At 44.3% G+C, this 25,166-nt stretch overlaps 1 protein-coding gene across 3 annotated transcripts in view; it reads right to left on the reverse strand.

Moving 5' to 3' along the window:
* The window catches only part of CDH1 (cadherin 1), a 67,907-nt gene that overhangs the window by 12,699 nt on the left and 30,042 nt on the right, over positions 1-25,166 (reverse strand). For all 3 annotated transcript variants that reach the window (XM_074370526.1, XM_010962530.3, XM_010962531.3), the window contains exons 3-10: positions 10,520-10,743; positions 6,771-6,914; positions 6,489-6,644; positions 5,604-5,748; positions 4,036-4,211; positions 3,636-3,764; positions 1,876-2,058; positions 385-629 (exon numbers count right to left, since the gene is read on the reverse strand). In XM_074370526.1, coding sequence (XP_074226627.1) covers positions 385-629; positions 1,876-2,058; positions 3,636-3,764; positions 4,036-4,211; positions 5,604-5,748; positions 6,489-6,644; positions 6,771-6,914; positions 10,520-10,743 — 1,402 coding nt within the window. The remainder of the gene's footprint in view (positions 1-384; positions 630-1,875; positions 2,059-3,635; positions 3,765-4,035; positions 4,212-5,603; positions 5,749-6,488; positions 6,645-6,770; positions 6,915-10,519; positions 10,744-25,166) is intronic.

A 25,166-nucleotide genomic window follows, 5' to 3' on the forward strand; every position in this document is an offset into this window, starting at 1 on the left:
GGGTGTTGCTGTTGGTTGGATTGTATGTGTGTTTTAAGCATCTGTGGCTGTGATTTACATTACAGAGGCGGCTTCAAGTTTTAAAAAGAGAAGAAACAGTAAGCAACTTATAACACCATACCATGTATGTAAATTAAAACCACATTCCCACTACACTACGTGAATACAAAGAACAGAAGCACGGTAAACCCAGAATGGCTGACTGGGGAGGAAATGGAAAGGGTGTGGTGAAGGGGCTAAAAGGGAGGAAAAAAATTAATAAGCCAAACAAGAGAACGTTCATGCACAGACCAATGATGATAGAATGCCATGAATGAAATATTTTATACACATATACGCACACACCCAGTTGCTGTGAGTCAGTTGCAAACCCGTCACACTTACGTGATCTTCTGCTCCATAAATGTGTCAGGCTCCTGGGCGGTGTAGGACGTGATCTCCAGGCCCACGCTGAAGTCTTCTGGCACTTCCACTCTCTTTTGAGGAGGCACAAAGATGGGGGCTTCGTTCACATCCATCACATCCACGGTGATGGTGGCTGTGGAAGTGGAGAGAGTGACCTCAAAGGCGGCCACGTTATTCACTGCCACGTACAGAATGTACTGCTGCTTGGCCTCAAAATCTAAGCCCTAGAGGGCAGGAAAAAATGAGTTAAAAAAACGTTTTGTTAGGAAACAAAAATTAAATCCTTATCTGTTGCTTTTTGGTTATCAGTATAGCAGTGGTTCTCAAAACTGGCTGCATTAAGAATTAACTTGAGAATTTTGAAAGAAAGCAGATGCCTGGGACCCTAACCCCAGACCCTGTGAATGAGGCTGGAGCCTGGATGTCGATATATTTAAAAAGCTCCCAATAACAAACATGCAACCATATTAAAGTTGCGAACCCCAGGAAAAGAACAGAGACGAACTACGTGAAACCTCAAAAGCCTCTGTTAACAACTATTAGCACATTAAGTCATTTGTTTACTCAAGACCAGTGAGAAAGTTCACATCCTATGTTGACATGCGGTCCACATGACAGAAAATGGACAGAAGGCCCTGCCTGTCCACTTCTTTAACCCTAGTACGTTTAGTGGCAAGAACATAGAGTTCCGAGTCAGTCAAAAATGAGCTCAAATCCCCGTCAGGCCACTTCCAAGCCACTTCCAAGCCGTGTGATCTGGGCAATTTAATGTCTGGGTCTGTTTCCACACCTAGGTAAGCAGGAACAGGACTGACCTCACAGAGGTGCTGTAAGGAATCAACTATAACTTTTATGAAGGACTTAGTGTATGGCAGGGGCTCAGATTACTAGCTTCTTTCTTTTGTTGATAGAGTAACAGAAAGCACTGACGTCAAACATTCAGTGGGAGAGAAGATCGCGTCCTAAGTGATTCAGAAATGGAGAGTCTGCTCATTTGCTCCAGGCGAAGTCCAAGTTCTGGGGCTAATTTAGGAATCTGTTAACTCTTCAACTTCAACAAAGAAATCACTCAACTCTTAGTTTTCAAGCTTCCAAGGCACCTTTCACGAACATATTTGCCCCACTTCCAAAGTAATCCGGCAAAACAGCAGAGACCAGGAAACGATTTTTCTTCTCATTTGCAAAATGGATATGGGGGGTGGGGGGTGGGGCAAATGTTTCAGACAAAGTGTATTGTAACAGATGGTATTTCCTCTTCAATTTTAGGGCACGGTTTAGGAGCTTGCTGACTTCTCAAATGAGTCTAAAGAGTCACTGCAAACCCCAAACAGTCCACCAGAATCTGGGAAAGCCTCCCACTCCCATCCCACCAAGGCCACGCTAATCTACTTCTGAGAAGACCCCAGGGCGCAAGGGAGTAGGCAGCTAGCTGGGCTGTCATTTCTGCATCTTGCCAGGCACCATACAAACCTTAGCCGTTTTCAAAATGCCATCATTGGTCACTGGGTCTGTGATGACAACAAACTGCTTCTCCTTATCATTTAATACTGTGTAAACAGCCTCCCACGCAGGGGTGTTGGGGACATCGGCATCGGTCACTTTGAGCGTAGTGATCACCGCATTCGCCTCATTCTCATACACTGACCCCTGGTACTGCAGAGGAAAGGAAAAGATGGCTCACTACGACACACTGAGACCCAACTGTGGAGCCAGGGCACAGGGGGCTAAAGGACTCCTTTCTTTAGTTCAAGCTTCAAGGAGAAGAGTCTTGGAAGGAGTGCCCACTTGACCCATATTTCCTGTGGGTGGCAGCCAGCACTCAAGGGCACCGTCCTCCATGAGTACCTGAAATTGCTTCCCAAGGCCCCGGCCCTCTGTGCCCCTCAGCGCACTGGTCCAGCTGCCAGCATTGTGGTTTATTCCCCATCCCCCTCCTCCCCTGTCATTCTCAATGGTACCAGTAATTTTTGTAAAATGAAAGTCTGGTCATTACAGTCCTCTTCTTAAAAACCCTTTGATAATATCCCACTGCACTCAGGACAAATTCTAAAAATTCTTACCTCAGTCTACCTGGTCCGGCAGGACCCGACCTCATTTGGCTCACTACACTGACTATTTTTCAGTTCTGCTGTGCATCAAGCTTCCTCTTGGTTCAAGGCATTTTGTACATGATGGTCCCTCTGCCTAGAACACTTCCACCCTTCCCTGTCTCATATTTGCCATCCTCCTTTCAAGTCTTACTATAAATGTTACTGTTTTTCTTAAGCCTCCTGTACTCACAATGCCTAGGTTAGGGTGGCAGACACTGCTAACTGTCCACTGAATATCCATCCTCCCCTTCTTCACTAACAACATTGTTGATGACAGCAACATGCCCAGATAAAATACTGTATTTCCAGTCTTCCTTGCAGACAGCCATTGCTAATGAGAGGAAAATGAAACTTGTGGGATGGGTCTTCTCAGAAATAAGAAAACTTGACTTAGCATCAGTGCTTTATGCAACCCTGGCCTTCTTCCTGAATAAAGCACAGATATGGCTGGAGCTACAGCAGCCATCTTGGGCCACAAGGTGATACTGGGGATAGAAGCCATGTACCAAGCATAGTGGAACAGCAGACAAAGGAAGCTTGGTCTCTACTGGCAGAGTGGACTATCTACCTCTGGGCTTATTGTGACACAAGAGAAAAAAAATCAACCCTATTTGTTTAAACCATAAAAGTCAAGTCTCTGTTACTAACCATTAAGCCAATTTCTAACACAGTAAGGCTTAAGGTCCTTTTGTGCAGCTCTTAGTATCTTCTCCTTGACTGCATTTAGTAAAATTGCACACAATAATTTGTGTAAGTTGTCTAACATCTCCCTAGCTAGACTATAAAGTCCATGAGAATAGAATTGTCATCTGCCTTGTTTGTGATAATATCTCCAGGGTCTAAGACAGAGCCTGGTGTAAACTCAGAAAATATTTGTTCAATGAGTCAATAAAACCTCGTAAACTCTGCTACCAAGATGCGCAGTATGAAGACTTGGATTCAGTAGGTGCTTTGTGCAACTTTGCAGACCTGTGCCAATGGGCCCCAGGCTGAGGGTGGCAGAGACACCCGACAGCCCCATCTGGTTTTTAGCTCAACATTTACTAGTCTGGGCAAAGTTTTCAAAGGGTACCCCCATGAGAATTTGTGAAACAGCCAAGGCCCTTTCTTTGGACACCGTCTAAGGCGCGGCAGGATTACCATGGTCGGGCTGAAGACGGGAGGGTTATCGTTGATGTCAGTGACTGTGATCACGGCTGTTGCGGTTGTGCTTAAGCCTTCACCTTGAAGGTCTGCAGCTTGAACCACCAGGGTGTACGTGGGAAAACTCTGTAGAGATCAAATGCACCTGAGTCAGGACTGACAGCCACATCAGGCCTGGCCCAGCGCATCACGTAGAAAAAGAATTATTTTCTCATCTGCTTAAATGCCAGCCTGCCTGCCTGCCTGGCCCCAAATCTCTGGACAATGTTTAGATGCAAAGCCTCAGACCATCACCATACTAAGTGGCAACTGGTCTCAGCAGAGGTTTACGTTGTCCATAGGGTTAAGCTAATGTATATTCGCCCTCAGCACCCTCTGGATCCTCCTGACCCCTGACCTCCCGGTCCAGCCCGGTGGTAAGCACGCTGATGACTCCCGTGTCCTTGTTGATGGTGAACATTTTGTTGTGAGGCAGCATAGGTTCTTGGTCGATGATGCTGTAACCAATGGCAGCGTTGTAGGTATTCACATCGTCGTCTGCGTCTGTGGCCGTGACCTGCATCACAGAGGTCCCTGGAAGCAAAGGAGAAGATTCATTCAAGCTCTACTTTAATTTTCAGAATTCTCATCAAAGTGCTAAGGGAGGAAGAAAGCTTTGCACCAAATAAGTGAGGTGTTCCCAGAATCAAGCTTTTCCAGTGGATATTTTGGGTAGGGAGTTGGGGTGAGGAGTATGGGGAATAAATAACCTGAAACTAAAACAGTTTGCTGTGTCCCTTATACTGCGTGAATAGTGTGTAAAAATAGGAAAAATCCTAGAAATTCCCACAATTGACTTCTTAGCCACAGCTCCACCTGAGAGAACATCATCTGCAATCATGGCCTTCAAGAGGGAAGAAAATATTTACAACACTTGTGACTGCAGATAGCTCCCAGAACAACCAATGAACTCTTTAAGAATAAACAGGCAATGACACAACATTGTAAACTGCCTATACTTCAATAAAAAAATTAAAAAAAAAAAGAAAGAAACAGGCAAAAGACAAATAGTCCAAGAGAAAAAAAAGGGCAAAAGACTTTACAAGTCGTAAAGAAATCCAAATGGTCAGCAAACATGATAAGACGCTCGGCCCACTAATAACCAGAGAAATGCGATTTTAAATGGCATTGAGATATAATAACACACTCAGTAGATTGGCCCACAAAAGTCTAGTGATTCCAGGATATATACTGCTGGTGAGAGTACAAATTGTTTCATCCACCTTGGAAAATGGTTCGTCTCCATGTGGAAAAGTAGGCAAAACTAACAAGATATTATCCAGGGGTAAGTACACACAGGGTAAATGATAAATGAAAGCCAGGGAAGGATTACCACAAAAGTCAGGGCGGTGGCCACCTTGATGGGGGAGAGAAATTGAAATCAGGGAGGATTGTACAGGGGCCTTAGACTACTGACAAGGATCTCTTTCTTAATCAGGAAAGGTTGTTCTTAAACTGCTCCTTTCTTAAACCATGATTAAACATTTAATACAAGTGTCTATAGGTAGGATCTCTCTCTCTCTCTCTCTCTCACACACACACACACACACACACACACACAGGCTTCCAGAGAGGTTCTGTTCAGAAATAGACTCATAGACATAGAGAATAAACTTATGGCTACCAGGAAGTAAAAGGGGTGAGAAGGGATAAATTGTGTTTGAAAATTGCACCTCTTGGGGAGTGATGGAAATGTAAGCTATCTTGATTGTAGTAGTGGTTTCACTGGTGAATACATCTATCAAAATTCATCAAATTGTACATTTGAAATACGTGCAGTTGAATGAACAGGAACTATACCATAATGAAGATTTTTTTTAAAAAAGAAGTTCTGTTCAAAGGACCTAATGCCCAACACTTCAACACTCAGGGTCCAAAGGATCTAAATGTCTTGCTGGGTGGCCAGCTCCTCGTTGTTGGCTATACCTGGGAGAGCTCCCTCCATGACGGACCCCTTAAAGACCTCCTGGGTGAACTCTGGCTTGTTGTCATTCTGATCGGTCACAGTGATCACAATCTCCATCGGGTCCTCAACTGCTTCCCCGTTCGAAGACACAGCATGAGAGTAGAGCTGCAGGAGCCAAGCGATGGTTACTCAGGAAGAAGAGGCAGGAGAAGTGATCCAACTAGAGCAGAGTGGGCTCCACCTGCTCCCCCTCCTTCTCACTTGAATGTGGACCCCACAGCACTGAACTTCTCTCATACACGTGCTGCTGCTCCAATTAGGTCATGACATTAGTTAAGATCATGACATATGAAGACCCATGGGCTGGAGGACACATCCAGCAGGGCAGCACCCCCATTTCCCATATAAGAGCTGGGGGGCCAGGCCTGGGAGATAAAGGTGGAAGCCTAAAACACTCTGACTTATTCCAAGCGGGGTCAAATTTGCTCTGGCCACTCCAGTCTGGTGCTTCCCCCAGATTTTTCTGCATTTGGCATCAATGCATTACCTCCTAGCTTCCCTAAGCTCATACCACTCCCAAAGCCCAGAAACGGTTTTTGTTCCCCAACATTAACACCAACCTCTCCATTTGTGTCAGGGACTTTTAGTACCAAGGTTGACAATTTGTGTCTAAGCTCATGGGTGAGGCATAAGGACTCCCCACCCTTTATTCCTAACAAGGAAAACATGAATAGCTCCCAATTTTTCCAAGTTCTCCTGCCACTTCTCCTTATCAACATGTCTAGAAGTGTAAAATTCACCTCTTCATATGTCTAGAACATCTGATCTAGGGGTTCAACATGGGCTCATTAAAGAAATTTTGGAAGGATATGACTCTGTTATTAACAAGCTTAAGAGACACTCACAATGTACTTGGCAATGGCTTCTCTATCCAGAGGCTCCGTCACCTTTAGCCATCCTGTTTCTCTTTCAATAATAAACACACCAACCGGGGGTTTGTCAGCTCCTTGGCCAGTGATGCTGTAGAAAACCTTGGTTTCTTTTTCCCTATTAGATTTGATCTGAAGACAAAACAGAAAAAAACAGAATTAGTGAGGAAGGATGCTGACCTTGGCTCTTTTCCCTTTCTCTCCTGGGTTCTTCTCTGCCACATTCCTCCCAGAGAAAGGGAGAACTTCCTTCTGTACCTGGACCAGATCCTTAGGAAAGGGGCCTTTCTCATTTTCCGGGCAGCTGATAGGAGGGATAACCCAGTCTCTCTTCTGTCTTCTGAGACCATGGTGGGAGCCAGGAAATGTGAGCACTTCTGTCTGGGTTCCAGAGAGAGAGTCCTAAAGGGAGAGAAGATGAGGAACAGAACGAGATAATTCAGGAGATGAGACAGGCCTAATAGTCCAACCTTTCCCATCAGCATCTCCAGCCTTCTAAGGGCAGGACATGGTTTTAATTTAATAACAAAATGAACAGCCAAAACAAAACCCAATGAAGCCCTTTGCCATCAAGACAATTCCTGTTTTGATCCTCCTTAGTGCCAGAGTTCAAGTAATCATTATGCACACACGATTACAGGTCTGAGGGCTTGACATTATTTTATGAGTTATTTCACTCTTACGTATGACACCTGTCATTTTTAATAGCATGTTATACTTCAATGATTTAATATCAGAGCTTATTCAGCAATTAGATATTCAGGTGTTTTCTTTTATGTTTTTCATAGGGATTTAGGTCTCCAAAGTTGAGTTAGCCTAAATGAGTAAGTTTTGGGAATTAATACTAAGAACTACTTTGTGATCAATACTAATCCCTTTATCCCACTGTGTTACTAAATCCTCTATGGTTTCCATTTGTTCTAACAGAAGTTGTCAGGATGGGAACCAAAAATGTCCTCTGAGACTTGTATTGAATGGTTTTCATGTGCAATAGATACCTTTATGCACACACAGGGAAATAAGATAGCTGAGGGTGGAAGGAAAAGATCTTCCAAATTGTTTAAGTGTTTTCAAATGATTGGTGTTAATACAGTAAATGTTCCAGAGGACAATTCCACCTCCTCCTCTCCACATAGTCACTGGTCACTGTTTCTCAAGTGTGAGTCAAGCCCTATTTCCTGACTTTAAAAATGTGACTCAAAATGCACAAGACAGACAGGAGATGTGACCAGGTTATCATCATAAAATTTTTCCCAACCCTGCATTCCTGCTACCAGTCACTCACACACCCCTGAACACACACACACACACACACACACACACACACACACACACACACACACACACACACCCTCTCTGCATCCTTGCATTAATCTCCTAGAGAAGCAGTCCCGCCTTGGCCAAGGGCAGGCTCTGGAGCCAGGCTGGCTGCCCTGTTTGGAATTCTCACAATGACATCTTCCTGTTCCGGGCAGATTACTTTACTTCTATGCCCCACAGTTTCCTAATGCTGAAAATGAGGACTAGCTTAGTACCTACCTCATAGGATCCTTGGAAGGATTAAATGTGATACTAGTATCACAGTAAAACACTTAGAATAGTGCCTGAAACGTAGTTAAGTGCTCAGTAATCTGACTGTGAACACTGTATCCTAACCCTAAAACTCACCACCTTGCAGTCAGGGTGAGTGAACAGGTATGGATGAGTGAGTACCAATTGATTTGCCATATTGAAGAGAAAGGCAAAGAGCAGACCTTGCTGACATCAGAATGACAGATATTTTCAGAGGATGGTAATAAATTATGATGAACACGGTGCTGGCAAAATATAACCTTCACATCTTCATGTGTGAAATTAAAGGGAATTGTGCCTGAACATATTGAACATGGAATCCATTCCTCAGAAAAGGATACCAGACTGAGAAAACCCATCCAACCAGAGAAAGAACTGTAAAGTTAGATCTGTTTTTATTTTTTCCCCAGCTTTCTTGAGGTACAGGTGACAAAATAAAAATTGTATTTAAGGTATACAATGTGATGTGTGTGTGTATCTGTCTCGGATCTATTCTTATAGGAATTAAAAGAGAGGTAAGATTGTCACCCCTTCTAATGTAGGGCCACCTGGCTTCACAAGGGTCCCTTGAAATAAAAACAAACCAAAGTGAACTTCAAACCAGCTGTGGCAGAGTTGCCACCTACCACTCACTATCCATTCTTTCTTTCTTATTTAAAAACAAACAAACAAAATATTTCTCCCGTCCCTCTGTTTCCATATATATACATTTTATATCTAACAATGTAGCCAAGTAAAAGACTACACTTACAGCTAGGTGTGACCATGAAGCCAAGTTATAACTAATGAGATGCAAGCAGAAATATTGCTTGAAAATTCCCTAAAACCTTCTTCAAAAGGTGGATAGACAACTAAGTTATACATTTTGGGGATTCCTCCCTTTCTTTTTCCTATCATCTAGAATAAAGGGTGATGACTGGAGCTCCAGCAGCCATCTTGGATCATGAGGTATCCTTGAGGATAGAAGCAGACAGACCGGAAAGGAAAGAAAGAATCTAGGCTCCTGATGACTGCAAGAGCCTCCATACTGACCACAACTTACCACTGAATTGCATTAGTATGAAAGAGAAATATTCTATTTTACATAAACCACTATAGTGTGTGATTTTTCTATAACATGTATTTGAACTTACTTAATCATGAAGGCAGATGGCAAAGGTAGAGAGGAAAAGCTGAAAAACCAAACTGAAAACTGTCTTTGGCTCATAAGAGCTTCCAAGCACAACTGCCTAGCAAGAATTTACCACAATGCACTTGTGTGAATGACGGAGTCAACTGGATACCCGAGTTGGGAAGCTGTGAAAATTTAGTTCTACAAAATTCCTCACTTCTCTGGTCTATCCAGTTATACTAGGGAGAAAAATCGTATCCATCAGTACTATTAAGTTCCTAGAATCTCAGCAGTCCTTGGGGATTAAAACAGGAGCCAGCCTGAAAGGCCCTGGCACATACAACACTCCACACTCCCAAGGCAATAGCAGGATACAACAAGAACGGTTCCCCAGAGAGACATTTCAGTAGGGAGCACCACGGGAGCTGTTTAGAAATTGGCAAAGGCATTTGGCTTTGGGTAATAATTTCCAGAAATATTCTTGCCAAGAACCTGGGCAGATATATAACCTTTCATTTGTGGCCAATCCACCCATCTGTCCATTCAGTATCTACTGGGCTCCTGGTATGTGCCAGACAAAGAGCCAGACGCTGCAGATACAATGGGGCAGGATTGTGTGGAGATTCTAGTGCAACTGGGCAAAAGCTTCCCACTGATTCTTCCCCTTCTTTGCCAAGGCCCCCTCTCCATGAGGAACACAAGCAAAATGATCAGAGAATTGACCTCCTGTTCATTCTTCCACCAGGAAGGGAATGATAAAACAATTAATAATTACTGAGTACTTATTCTGTGCCTACTGTAGGTCTAGCATGTTACATGTACTAATTCATTTAGTCGTCATTAACTCCATTTTACAGATAAGGAAATTCAAGCACAAACAGATGAAATAACTCCCCCAAGTTCACTCGGGTAGTAAGTGGAAGGGCTGAGATCCAATCCCAGACAGCATCCACACTCTTGCTCAGTATTCTACACCACCTGCAGAAATAAAGGTAGTGTCTCTTGCCATTCACTCAACAATAAAATCCCCCAACAAGAGTTTAGTTAGACCAATGGTTCTCAACTGGGGGCTACTTTGCCCACCATCACCCCCAGGGGGCACTGGCAGTGTCTGGAGACAATTGTGGTTGTCACAACTGGCAAAGTTCTACTAGCATCTAGTGAGTGAAGACCAGGGACACTGCTAAACATCCTATGATGCACAGGACAACCCCACAGCTAGAAATTACCCAGTCCCAAATTGTGAATGGCGCCAAGGAAGAGAAACCTGGATTAAGCAGCAAACTAAAATTACAGTGAGTTTCCAAGAAGCACTCCAACGTACATGATGATGGTGGTGGTGATGGTGGTGCCCTGGTGCCTTCAGCGTCACTTTGGTGGAGAGCTTTCTGCGGGTGGAATCCCAGGCATGGACATGAAAACTCATCTCTGGATTATGAAGTTGTAAAGGCCGTTTGACTGCAACCACGCCATCTGTGCCCACTTTGAACCGGGTGTCATCAGAAACGTAGACTGTCCTTGGTTGACCAGTGCATCCTTCAAAACTCACTGCAGGACATAAATCACAGTGATCAGGAAGTTGGGGAGACGAAAGGGCTTTCCTTCTCTAAAAACTGAACTTCATTCACCCACCAAAAGCCCCACTCACGCAAAACAAGTACAGGTAAAACAAATCACAGTCTGGTGACAGAACAGCAAAGATAGCAAAGTAGCTGACACCGTCATTATGTTCTTCACAATTATAGGGCGACTTAATTGTGGTCTGATTTTTTTTCTCATCTACTTGCAGAGTGAAAACAGTAACCTGTCTAGAAAGTAACTTCTGTTCAATACAGAAAAGGGCCTGACCTTCAGATGGCTCTTGACAATATGAAAAAAAGCTGAGAAAGAATACCTATTGACTATCAAAGTTAAGAGACTAAAGTTAGAGACCAAAGTTCAGTGAGATGCTGTGGATTGACTACACTTAAATAAGCAGCTTACATTTCAATAAACAGAGGCAGGTAATAAGAGGGAACCAGCATGGACAGTGGTTAAGAGTATGGACTCAGGCAAATTTCTAAACCTCTCTGAACCTCAGTTTTTTTATCTTCAAAATGAGGGTAATCATGGTGCTTACCTTCGGCTCCCAAACATAGTATTTTCTCTGCCAAGGGTGGGGCTCAAGTCCCAGCTCTGCTTATTAGTTCTGTGACCTTGAGCAAGTCATTTCACCTTTCTGTGCCTCAGTCTACCTATCAGTAGAATGAAGGCAGCAACAGCAACTACCTACTAGGGTAGTTTTAAGATACATAGAACAATGCCTGGCAGATATCAGACACTATTAAATAAAAATTTAAAAACAAATGTAGCTTTGGTTCAGACTGGGATTTCAAAATGTAGAATAGATAAACAAGATTATACTGTATAGCACAGGGAAATATATACAAGATCTTACAGTAGCTCACAGAGAAAAAAATGTAGCAATGAATATATAGATGTTCATGTATAACTGAAAAATTGTGCTCTACACTGGAATTTGCCACAACATTGTAAAATGACTACAATTCAATTAAAAATGTTAAAAATAAAAAAAGTAGCTTTGGTTAATCATTTATTCAGCCCCCTGTGAGTATTCTACAAAAGATACTGATAATCACAGATATTAATTATCTGATTATATGCTTATTGTCTGAGACATTGAAAGGTAACGGCTACTTGCACTATGAAGCCCTGAGGAGAAATTGATCACTGTCACTTAGGGGAGATAGTGAAGGTTTCACAGGAAAATCTTCAGCCTGATCATATAAAGCAGCAAACAAGACAAATGGAAAAGACAGAGGAGGACTACTTGGGTAAGGGAACTTAGTATCAGTGACTTACAGACAAAACGACTTGAAGCTTTACAGTTATTAAAATTATTGAAACCTAAAAAGTATTAATACCCAGTGCTGGAGAATGAATGGTGAAAAATGTCTGTGCTAAACATCAGAGAACCAAAGGACTCATTCAACAGGCTCCATCAAACTTTGTTAGAAACTGCTGGGCTCTAAGGACAAAATTGTGAACAGGACAGACAAGGCACCTGCATTCACTGAGCTCACACTATTGTGGAAGAGATGGATGCATAACAAAACCAACAATCTCAGGTAGTGACAAATGCTAGATACAAAGGAAATAAAGAGGGTGATACAAGAGTGAACGGAGAAGACGGAGGTGTGGGGAAGGTGTAACTTATATTGTGGTGAGGGCTGGCCTCTCTGAAGTTGGAGGCGTCTGAGCTGAGACTTGAAAAAGCCAGCCTTGCAGAAACCTGGCTCAAGAGCCTTCCAGGCAGAGGGAACAGTCTATAAAACAGTTCATTCTGGGAAACTCTTAAGTTGGCCTGTTTTCTTCCCTTTCAAATAATTGCCCTGCATTCCTCCAGTGGGGATTTCAATTTTTGTCCAGATGATCTTTCATAAAAATTCCTGCTCTTGTGACTATTTTACACAGCTAGAAACCTCTACATGCAAAAGGATCAGGTCTTTGCCAGAAAGCCCTAAAGCCAGATACGATGTCTGGGCTGCAGTTTTCATTTCTTCCATTAGGGGCCACCCTTGCAAACTTCTCTGAAACCAACAGCCCCACCCTAGCCAAAGAAAATCAGACAGTGTTGAGGGGCAGGGGTAAGCACTTTGATTATCCCCATTTTGAAGATGAAGAAACTAAGGCTCAGAGGTTAAGAAATTTGCTTGACACCCTATAACTAATAAACAGTAGAGCTGGCACTGGCCCTTAACATGAGTAATTCAGTCTCATGGTTCACTCTTACCCCGAGAGACCCTATTAGGACCCTGGCTATTTCTAAAGGATGCTTTTGCCTCCTAGCTAGTATCCAAAGATGATAGAAATCTGAGGCCACTTCATGAAGTAGCTAGGAGTCTGCTACCTGGCAAATAAACTGAGCTGCCGAAGCAATGAGAGTTAGTTCACAGGAAGAGATCTGGATCCTTTGACTGATCACCCTCCCCAATCCTCCCTTGCCAGTTTGTTTAAAAAAAAAAAAAAAAAAAGTCAAAACCATGCCTCCACCCCTACCCTCATCTTTTAGGTAGATTCTCCAACTCACTTCCCAAACTTGAGAATGGGTGAGAAGGGGAAGGCTAAGGACAGGAAGAGGTTGATAAGAAGGGGCTGGTCTCAGAGTCTCTGACTGTACCATAAACCCAGATTACCCCATGTTCTTGCTGAGCAGACTTGAGCAAAATACTTAACCTCCCTGGGCTTCAGTTTTCTCTACTGGAACATGAAGGATACCATCACCGACTGAGCCTACCTCTTCAGGGTTTTGTGAAGATTAACCAGGATGGTGAATATGATCACATTTGGAAGCAAAAGAGCAATCAAGTGGAAGGAGGTGACAATTATTTCTGAGCATTTGCGGAGACAAACTAGAGGACAAGCATTTGCTAAATGAACAGATGAACCCCAAAATAACAACAGAAGTAGGAAGAAACAAAATTCTAAAGGATGGGCAGCTAACACCCTTTACATCTAAAATAAGAATTTCTTTTCAAAGTAGCAAAACAAAACATTTTTCAAATAACCCACCCTCAGCCCCACCCTAGTAGAAGTAATGGGGCCACCAGACTGTGTTTGGGGGCTTGTCATATAAGCAGAACAAGAACAGCCCTCATTTTCACACTGAATTCCTTTCCCCAGCCGGACCCAATCGGGCAGTGAAAGTTGGGACAAGCATGATTGGACTTGCCAAGGGTGGCGGCCTGAAAAAATGAAAATGGTTTTGCAAATGACTTAATGCAAGGCTCTTAACCTGCTTTGGGGCATCTTGTCTTAATGGTGGCTAAGCCCCACCCTTTGAGAAGTGACGGAAGTGTGCAGACCCAACCTGAATTTCCAGGTGTTCATTATGGCCCATTATCTTTCGGTGCAACCTGATCCTCCGGGCTGATAAACCTGAAATTGTAGAAAAGACTAGGGGGATCTCCAGCTCTGGGAAGGCTCTGGGAAGCTTGCTTCAACCCTGGCAAGGGCTGGGCAGCGTCTCAGAGACACAGTGAACACTAATGGCAGCATGTGGGAAGACACAAGAATGGCAAACTGTAGAAACCAGAGGACTGGGACACGGGGATTGGCTACATTTGAACATTTCCACAATAAATAGTTAAACAAAAATAAAGTCATCAAGGGACTAAATATTCTTTAAGTCAGCATGTCGTCCTATCTTCAGTATGTTATTTGGTCACTTAGTCTAGAAATGTAATCCCCTAATACCTCTAAACAGGAAAATCTTGTCACCCTGGTAATATCATCACCACCAGCAAAAATGACAGCCTCAACTAAGAGCCTCATCTACCTTTTATTTACTATTTTCTTAATATTTTAAACATATGAGAACAGTATGTGTCAGGCTCTATTCTAGGCACTTTACAGATATTAACTCACTTCATCCCAGAGCTCTGTGAGGTTGGTACTATCGAAATCCCCTTTTTACAGGTGTGGAACCTGAGGCCGCTGGTAAGTGGCAGAGCCAGGATTAGATCCCAGGCAACCTGAGAGTTCCTGCTCTTGACCACTCTGCCTCGTGCCTCTTCTATGAGCGAGACCCTTACACTGCACGCTTTGGGTCCAGTTTTCTGATTTAATCTTCCCCGCCACATCCAGCCACCCTTTGGGGTCGGCATCACTATGCTCATTTTCTTTGCCCTAAATTATATGCCAGCAAGTGGAGGACTGGGCTATCTGGCCCCAGGCTGAGCACTCTTACTCCACCACATTCCCATACAGGAAATGGGGATATGCTTTCCAGCAATAATTTAAAAAAAAAAAAAAAAGAAGAAGAAATACTTACTAAGGAAAAACAACCAACAACATGAAAAAGACATTCCAGAACAGTACAGAATTCTACACAGCAGGAGGCTAACAGTAATTTGGATGGAGTTGGAGGGAAGATGGATCAAAAGTTATAGTAGGGCTGGGAGGCAGTTTTTCTTTTTTCTTTTTTTTTACGTATTTTCCTTATACATTTTTGTATTATATTGTGTGTTACAATGACAGTGAATTACTTTTTAAAATGACAAAAATAAGGTTGACTTAAAGAGCGTCTTTAACCCATTGTGACTCTTGCGTGTTGTTCTTCAGCCTTTAAGTGCCCTATTTTCTTGCGTACTTGGCAGAAGTCATAGCTTTAATCAGAGGACCCTGGAAGAGATGATTGAAGTTCAAATAAAAATTAAACCCAAGCTCATGAAAAGCTTTTGGTCCCGGGACCAGCTTTGATTGCTCAGCAACATTCTTCTCTTGGAATTGCCATCATGACCCATAACAGTCCTGCTTTAAGGACCCCATTTCTTCTCCCGCCCCCGCCCAGCCTCAGCACTGGAATGTGGGTGGGTGGGAACAAGACAGTCTCAAAGGCCCCTGTATATTTCCGAGAGTTGTTGAGATTTAAGGACGGGGCCTGCTAGCAAAGCCGGCTAACCACAGTTGAGTTATTTGGTAACTAGTGGGATAACCCTTAGAAGCAACTACTTGAAAGTAGTGATTCCCCCCACCACCACACACAAAGGCCTGCGTTACAGACTCCCTCCCTCTCAGGAGATCGCATGTCCCACAGCAAACACCAAAGAGCATTTACCTTTATTTTAAGAACCATTAGCACTTGAGTATTGTGAAGGGAAAATCACACACACAACCTTGAGGACAAGATCAGAGAGCCTTCTGGGCTCCTGGGGTGTCACACTGCTGTTGTGTACCCCCAGACCAAGGGCTTCGGTTTCTAACTTAAACGCTGAAGATGAAAGACAAGATGAAAGTCTGACTACAAGGACAAAAGGAATCCTGGGGAGACAGACACATGCCATCTAGCTGGGCAGAAGTTCCTTTTTACTGGTTAGGATCGGTGTTTCTAACTCAGCCGCAAAAGCCGTAATTCTCCAAGGATACCACCACCCAGAAAATTTCTAGTTTCCACTTTCTTTGATCGCACTAGGTGATTTGGAAACATCTTCCTTTGATTAGTGTCCACAAAATCACTAAACATTCCGGGTTTACCAGGTACCCAGGTGCAGCAGAAAATGTAATTTTATGTTTAAAAAGTGGGAAAGAAAGGATGATGAGGCCTCCAGTTTGTCTGCCCTTGGGGGATGTTGAGGAGATTTAAGTTGCACCAGGAAGACCGTCTTTTTAGCCCTAGTGAGTCTCCAGTTTTCTGTGTCCATTTGCCACTGAGAACTAGGGACAATAACACAACCTAATAGCCTTACTAGCCACAGCGGCCCTGGGCGGTAGGAGTTTAGCAGCCCTAGCTGATAAATGAGGAAACTGAGGCTCGAAAGTCCCAGTGAAGAGGCTTGGCTAAGGCTCTCGGCTGTGAATTGGCCAGTGACGTGGCCGATGACGCACGGTTAGGACTTAACCACCAGGCAGGTGGACTCTTAGTTTGATAACATTTGCGAGACTAGTTGCTAATTGAATGGACACAGGGAAGTTAGTTCACACAAAAGAACGGGACAGCGGTGGGTGTAACCAGAATAAAAACTGCAGAGTTTCCTATCACTGTCCTTCCCTTACACATATTCACTCCCTCTCTCCTTCAGTGGAACACTGCACCTTGGAGATCCTGTTCTGGGGCCTCAGAGAAACATAGGGACATTCAGACAGACAAGCTGAAGGAGGAAATTTTAAACTTCATATTCAAGAATGTTCCGCCTTAGGTCACCACATTACATAAGCTGAAATAAGTCAGAGTTCCTCTGATCATCCAACCTAACTCCCAAACATTTTCCTGGGGAAAATAAGCAGCTTGGAGTATCACATTGCACAACCACAACCCACAGGTGTGTCCACAGCGTGTACGATACGCTTGGCTGGGGCGCCCATATCCCCCCAAATCTTCCTTGTTGAAGGCAGCTCCCATGGGAGCCCCGGGATGGGAAGTTTACTTTCATGAAGATGATCAAGTTCTTTCTCCCAGCCTCCCAGCACCTCCATGCTCAGAATAAATCATCAATAGTCTCCATCTTCATTTAACTTACCCCTTAAAAACAGATGTCAACAACAGGCGCTGCCTGGGGAGGAAGCAAGCAACCAAGTTCCCTTTGCTTTGTTTCCATCAAAACAGACTGGGGTTGGGGGGAGGGGGATAATAGCTCAGTGGTAGAGCACGTGCTTTGTGTGTAGGGGTCCTCCATTTTAAAAAAACAAAATAAAACAAAACCAAACTGGGGTGGAGAGGGGGCGTCAGGGCAGGGAGAGCAGTGAGGTTGCAGATTGAGGACAGATTAGCCCAGGACCCTGCAAAGGGGAGCCCACATGATGAAGGCGTGACCCGTCACCCTGGACTTTGTTTTACGGTTACCTGTGCTGCTTGGGTCACTCTGGCAGTGTATTGTTTGCTCCCTGGTCGTGTTTCTGCTTGGGCTAACACTGTTTTAGTTCTCAGACAACAAACACCATGGAGGTTGATCAGAATCAGCCTAGTAAAAAATGTCATAAATGGCACCTCCGCAGCAGGTTAAAAGCCAGTGCAAATACTTTTATAGTTTTACATTTGTGTGAATGGGGTCAGACCCATTAAGGTCAAATCCCTGCTTTGCTTCTTAGGTGCCACTGTAGGCAGATTACTTTGACTTCCCTTGAGAATCAGTTTAATGGAGACATCCTCATGTCTCCCTCGAGGGACTGTCTCAAGGATTCTTTTTTCAACAAATGTTTACACAGCCTTTACTGCCTGCCAAGCATCATTCTGGGAAGGCCTGGGGAATACAGCCGCGAACTAAGCAAGGTTCCTGCCTTCATGGGGCTCAGGTTCCAGTGGGTAAGAGATAATGAACAAAATTAAGTATCAGGAATGAAAAGTGTTAATAGAGAAAAAAATAAGCCAGTCAGGGGGTCCCAAGGCTTTAAGCAGCAGCAGGGCTGGAAGGGGCAATGTACTAACAGGCATTTGGGGAAGGCCCCAAAAAAGAGACACGTGGAGACACGGCCCCAGCTGCTGGCTGCAGCCAGAGCAAGGCGGGGAGCCGCATGGCCATGTGGGGCAGCTCCACGGGCTGCTCTGACACCACACACCTGCCACGGGCCGGGCCCCATTCTAGTGCTGGAGACCTGGGTGTGAACACAGCAGGCAGTGACCCTGCCTTCCTGGGGCTCTTGTTCTAGTGGGATGAGAGTAACACCATCACGTGGGTCCCACACAGGCCTGTGTGAGTGGCGTTGGCTCCTGCTCCTGCAGTCTGGAAGGGCCAGAGGGCGCCCCGTTCTCCTTGCCCTCTTTGACAGAAAAGAACTGTTTTAAATCCTTTACCTTTCCAGGCCTCTCCTGGACAGTTGAGAAACGAGCCCACGCTCACTGACAAAACCTCACCCTGTTTAATCTCAACATTCCTGCCTCAATGGCGCTCCGGTGGCTCAGCTGGAGAAGCTGAGGCTGCTTCTCTGCTCAAGTTCGAGACCGAGGGCTTGGCTTCAGTTTTCCAGGGTGGACATTAACTGCCAAGGACTCTCAGCTCAATTCCTTTAAAAAAAGGGAGGAGGGGGAAGCAGGTGAACTCCATTCTAAGAAGGAGCTGGCCTCTGGCCTGCAGCGGAGGTGGAGACCTCCTCACTGTCACAGAGAGGGAAACTGGTTTTGTTTCGTCAAAAAGAACAAGATGCTCTCTGGCTTCCACACTAAGTTGGAGGAGTTTTATTATCCCAGGTTCTGGCTGTATGTTAAATACACAAACACCCGACCTGCCTGCCTGAATAGAGGTGATAATTGATCATTCCCTCAGCTGCCACCCAGGAAACATTCCTGTGGCCTGGCTGGGCAACTCCAGGAACTGTTTGCTTATTGATTAGAAAGAAAAGGGTCCCTCCCACACCATAGTATCTGCCCTGTTTTCGTTTGTTAGGTTCCCTGTAGGCCAGGGAGGGCCCTATCTTCCAAATTAAAAAATGGCTGAACCCTTTCCCTCTCCAACTCCTGCTGACCCCTCACAGGAAGGGGCGGCTAACAGGCCTGGGGGTGGATGGACCATAAGGCCCTAATGCAGCAGGAAAACCTCTCCAGGGCTTGGTGGCCCACTTGTGAAATAAAGTACCCTGACCAAAATACCCCTAACACTGTCTCCACCCAGGGTCTGATGTAATATGCACCGCATAGAGACTCCTGGGATGCTTTTTTAAAGTACCCAGCCCTGGGCCTTGCCCTAGGCTAACTGAATTGGATCTCAGTAAATGGCTGGTAAAGCTTAGGCATGGGTATATTTTAAACCTTCACCAGGTCCTTGGAACACCCAGTGGGCAGGGGGTGGGGGTGGAGAATGGAGACAAGAGGCATAATTACCACTTTATTTTATGGCAATAACCAATGAGGGACTTTCACTTTCTCAGTTTATCAGTAAAGGCTCAGAGATGTTAAGTGACTCCCCCAAGGTCACACAGCCATGAGTGGCAGAACTGGGATTCAAACCCAGGTCTGACTGATCCCAAGACCCAGAGTCTTACCCTCTGCATTGTCCTGCTTCTCCAAGGCCTGACCTGGGTTTCGAGGCCTCCTTCTTTCCCCACCTCTGTCTCTCTGATAGTAGGATGTGAGCATAGCCAGCGATTTCCCTGCCATTTACTCTGGGCTGTTGGATATCAACATGATGGGAAAAACACACACACCTAACATTCCTCAGTCACTTCTTATCAGGGTGCTTTGTTACCTACATCTATTCTTTTATTCCAAATCTTAATTTGTTTTTAATTTCAAAAGCAGTACCTTGTGTATATTAAAAGAGTGACAAAACACAGATGACATAAACAGCGTTATTCATAATAGGCAAAAAATGGAAACGACCCAAAAGTCCACCAAATGAAGAATGAATAGGATGTAGTGTATCTATACAAGAGAATATTACTCAACAATGAAAAGAAATGAATTACTGCTACAAGCTACCCCATGGATGAACCTTGAAAACATTATGCTAAGAGAAAGAAGTGGGTCACCAAAGACCATGTATTGTGTGATTCTGAGATAGGAGGGAAGAGGGCAGGGCACAACCACTCAAGCAATGACAGCAGTTTAACACCAAAATGGTGGAAGATTCACCTCCTAGTTGGCCTTAAGGATTAAGAGGTTTAACTTCTAGTAGACCTTGAGCTTCATTATATGCTCATTGTAGCAGCTGATCAAATAACATGCCCACAGGTGGCATGACAGCCCCAAGGCTAACTGCAAAAGGCCAAAGAATGGGCGGTGGCCCAATTCCTGGTAATCTCAGCCCCTTCCCCAGGGCAGTTGGATTGATCCCACCTGTAGGCATGTGAAGCTACTGAGACCATAAAAAGTGACAATAACACGCTTAGTGGCGCTTTGCGCTCTCCCCTTGGGAGACGGCCCGCACTCTGTCTAAGGAGTGTGTGCCTACTTTTACTTTAACCTGAGCACCCAATTCCCACACCTCTTTCCTTGCCTTTCTCTTGCCTTACACTCTATGCAGTATGTATCTCTCTAAACAAATCTACCTTTACTCAACGATGGTTCCCACTTGAATTTTTTCCTGCGTGAAGCCAAGGACCCACACTTGGCGGGGCTCAACCCTGGAACACGGCCCTCCTCATGCCCCACATACATTTTCCTGCATCAATTCAATGTATATGAAATGTCCAGAATAGGCAAATCCATAGACCAAAAAAAGATTATTGGTTGCCTGGGGCAGGGTGTGGGGGTGGGGCGAGCCAGGGAAAGGCAGTTAAGCGGGGAGGGGTTTCTTTCTCGGATGATGAAAATGTTCTGAAATTGATTGCAGTAGCACAGCTGAATATACTGAAAAGCCATTGAATCCTACTCTTAAAATGGGTAATGTATGATGTGTGAGTTATATCTGAAAGCTATTATCAAAAAGAAAAAAAGAAGAGAGAGGCAAAAAAAAAAAAAAAAAAAAAAAGAGCCAAAAGCACAAAGCACTCCCGGTCCCATCCAGGCAGAGAAGCCACCATGGTTGTAATGTGTCCTTCAGATCTTGGCCCACCCCTTTTCATAAGTCACTCACTTCCCCTGATCAGCATCCCACGATATGTTCTCATTTTCTTAAATTAGGGTATGAACACTACTACACTTTCAAGGATCTTCTTTACTAATTTTCTTCTTTCTCCCCATTTGCCCATTAAACCATTTAAAAAAACCCCAACCATATCATTATTAGGATGCATAAAATATAGTATAGCTACTCAGCAATAAAAACAACAAAATACAATAGCATAGATAAACCTTCAAAGTATTATGTTAAGTGAAAGAAAACAGACAAAAGAAAGACTACCAGCCCTGGAGATTGGATTCAATTAGTCTGGGGCAGGGCCCAGGCCTGGGTATTTCGAAAAAGTACACAAAAGACTACATATTCCATTTATATGAAAATTCTAGAAAACCACAGATAGTAAGATTAGTGGTTGTCATAGCTGGGGCGGGTGTGGTCTTGATTGCCAATGGGCACAAAGGAACTTGGGCAGGGGATGATGAAAAGTATTCTAAAGCAGGGTTGTGGTGATGGCCATGGGCTTACAGTGGGTAAACTGTATGGTATGTAAATTACATCTCAGTAAACCTGTAACTAGGATTTCCTTTGAGGAAGACCCCATAAGTCCAAGTCTTGGGGTTCAAAAAGACACAATTCATTCCCCCAATAATGCCAAGGTCAGAGTTATGAAAAAGTGAAGAGGGAAAAGAGAAGTCATAAATAATTCTTAGTTAGCATTAGAAGAGTAAATATTCAATTTAATGACAGTCACTCCTGAGAAGCAGATGGGGGTTTTAATCCCTGGATACGATGAGCCCCTGAGGTCCAGAAAAGCTTAAATCACTGACTTGCTCAAGGTCACTGAGCCAATCAGTCTCAAAAGTAAGAATCACACACCCAGAACCAGCTAAAAGCAACCTGCCTGAAGAGAGATCCAGAGGAAGTGGAGAGCAAGGTGAGATGGGGGCAAACCCATGCTGGGCACAAAGGTAGATGTAGAAACCACAGCCTTACTCTCCAGACAAGGATACAACCCAGATGGAAATATATGCTAATCTGCAGGCAGCATCTCCCAGGCGCTAGCTGACCGGAAACTGGCCGTGCAAACATGGGTAACTGTCAAGGAGTTTGGAATTGCGGCTCATTCAGTAACTCAGAAACAAGGTCTGTAAACTTCTTCCACAACACCAAGGACGAATCCCAGGCTTCCACCATTTCCAAATGTGGGCTGTGCTGGCAAAGATTTGGCCCTCTGCTTCTGACATTTGGAACAAAACTCCTGAAACAGCCCCAAAGAACAGCTGGACGCCAAAGCTGCACAAGCGAGGCATTTCCCACAGAGTCTCCAGGTCACATGCATTTGCAGATGACTCCAAAACAAGTGCTCGCTTGTCCAATAGAGCTTACAAGAGGAGGCTTTCTCTTTCTTAATGGAGGCTAGCATCATTCTTCATCACCAAGAACAAATAAGCATTGATGGGAAAGGCAGTCGCTTCCAAGAGTGTTTGCTAAATCTGCTCAACTGGCTCTAAAGGTAACTGCTCAGCCCCCACGTGCTCAAGCTCCTGAGACAAACTCCACGACCAATCCCGCGCCCCTCCAAGGCCCAGGAAGAAGCAGAAATATCTCATATTGGGGTGCTCACTCATTCAGAATTAAAAAAAAAAAAACAAAAGAAAAAGAAAATGACGTAAAGAAGACCAACCCGCTGGTCCCAGAAGTAGACTTTGGTATATGCTGGGCACAGCCGGGGTCACAGGGCTAAAACTCTCCCAAGACGCTGGGGTTCACTTGCTGCCATAAGGACCTGGGGCACCTGTCCCAGCAAACTTTTAATTTTTCCTGGTTGCAGTTCTTACAAGACTCTGTGGTTTCTTTACCTGGCCTATTTCCCAATGTGATCAAAAACTGGAAACTTGCACACACGCAAAATGACATATTTACAAGGTTATTCACTAAGGCATTATCTGTAGTAGCAAAACATGGGAGACAACCCAAGCATCCATCAATAGAGATTTATTAAGTAAACTATGGAATTTCCTTACAATGAAATACTCTGTGGCTATAAAACAAATGAGAAGGCTCTTCATGCACTCCTGTGAATGAACTTTAAGATATAACATTAGGTGACGGAAGCAAGGTGCAAAGCAGTGCAGGGGATAAGAATGTATGTTCATGTTGGTTTTATGTGCACATAGAAACTTTGCAAGAAACCAATAAGAGAGATCACAGGTCTGGAGGAGCAGCTATTGTTGGACCAAAAGAGGACAGGGTTGGAGTACAAAATACTGTATATTTTTCATATTTCATACTTTTCATCTATGAATATATTATCTGTTCAAAAAGTAAAATTTAAAAAAAAAACCTAATAGGGGACCATAGGTAAACCACATAATATTTACTCTGTAGGAAAAATAAATAGATTTTTGCAAATGCTCAGAGGACTTGTCTCCAACAGACCTCGAACCACTTCTGAGAATCCCAGTAACCCAGGATGCAGGGGTCTAACGCGGGGAGAAGTCTGTGTGAGTGGTGGGAAAGAAGCAGGGTGACTCACACGTGACTGCAGAAGGAAGAGGTGCTGGGGGGGGGGGCACTCTGGTCAGCTGGTCTAGGAAGAATGCTAGATACCAAGTCAGGTGACCACATTCTCTCTGGGGTTTGTCAGAAGTGCTCAGGCAAGTCCCTTTCATTCATTCCTGTAATGCAGAGGCTGAACTGTATCAGGGAAGAGATGGAGCTCAAAGACCTTCTTGACCATCAACTGGTAGACCCAGCAGGACATTTTTGGAGGGCATCTTGAATGTGTTTACAGATTCCACACGCCTACACCCTCTCATACGGCAAAGCCCATATCTAGGAGCTCATCCCACAGGTCAACCCACACATGTGCCTGAGGACAGATGCACCAGGAACTCACTGTGCTGGCAAAAGACAGAAACAACATCAACAGAGGCCTGGTGAAATAAACAGTGGGCATGCACTCAACAGAAAAGAGTGCAGAAACTTAAAAGAACAAGAGAGCCATTAGAAAGAATTAAGTAAATCTACATTTAATAATATGGGAAAAACTTGTCTTTAAAAAAAAAAGAAAGAAAGGAAGCAAAAAGCAAAATGGGACGGAGATTATGCTTAGAACATCTTCCAAAGGATACAAGAAACTGGTACCACTGGGTTGTGTCAGAAGGTGAACTGCTGGTGGAGGGAGTAAATGGTAGCGGGGGACACTTGCTTTGATAGTCTTTCATCCCAGTGGGGTTACTTGATGTTTGTTTCCCCATCTTCACATAAACAGACATTTTTCTTTTCTTTGATGAAAAGGTTGAACTGAAGGAGGGATGGTGTTCGGTTGACTGACTTCAACAGGTAAGCCTTGCATTTGGGCTTCCCAAACCTCTAAGGCAGACTTCAGTTGCATTATCAGAAATAAGACACTCAAAATATGGGGGCTATCTGGTGCTGTTCTGTCCAATTCTATTTGTGGTTTGCTAAGTACACTCTCAGGGTTACAATCTAATGATCTCAATGACGAAGGCCATTTTTTCCCCCCAAGAGTTATGCTTTAAGAGGGACATTGACCCATGGAACTTGTCCAGAGGCAAAGGGGCAAGGAGAGAAGTTGCCCTCAGCAGAGTGAGGGACAGACTAGAAGAGACAGACTAGACCTCAAGAGGTACAGGGCTGAGTCCTTCTAGAAAGGTCAGTGACAATGGTGCCAGAGGGCCAGTGAAGAGCAGAATGAGGCCACTTGAGAAGAGAAGGAAGTGTCTTACGCTACGAGCTGACCCCAGATAGAGACATGGGCTGCCAACCTCCCGGACGCCCTGCTCTCGACACAGACGGCTTCATCGGCTGCCGCCTTCCTACAGCACCAAGGTTCAGGGCAGACGCTTGGAGTCTCCATAGATTTGGATTTTCATCTCTCTATGCCTCTGACGAGCTGTGTGACTTCAGGAAGATTAAACCTTGAGTCTCAGTTTCCTCCTTCTAAAGAATGGTCCT

This window comes from Camelus bactrianus, chromosome 9, assembly GCF_048773025.1.
Source record: "Camelus bactrianus isolate YW-2024 breed Bactrian camel chromosome 9, ASM4877302v1, whole genome shotgun sequence".
Classification (NCBI taxonomy): domain Eukaryota; kingdom Metazoa; phylum Chordata; class Mammalia; order Artiodactyla; family Camelidae; genus Camelus; species Camelus bactrianus.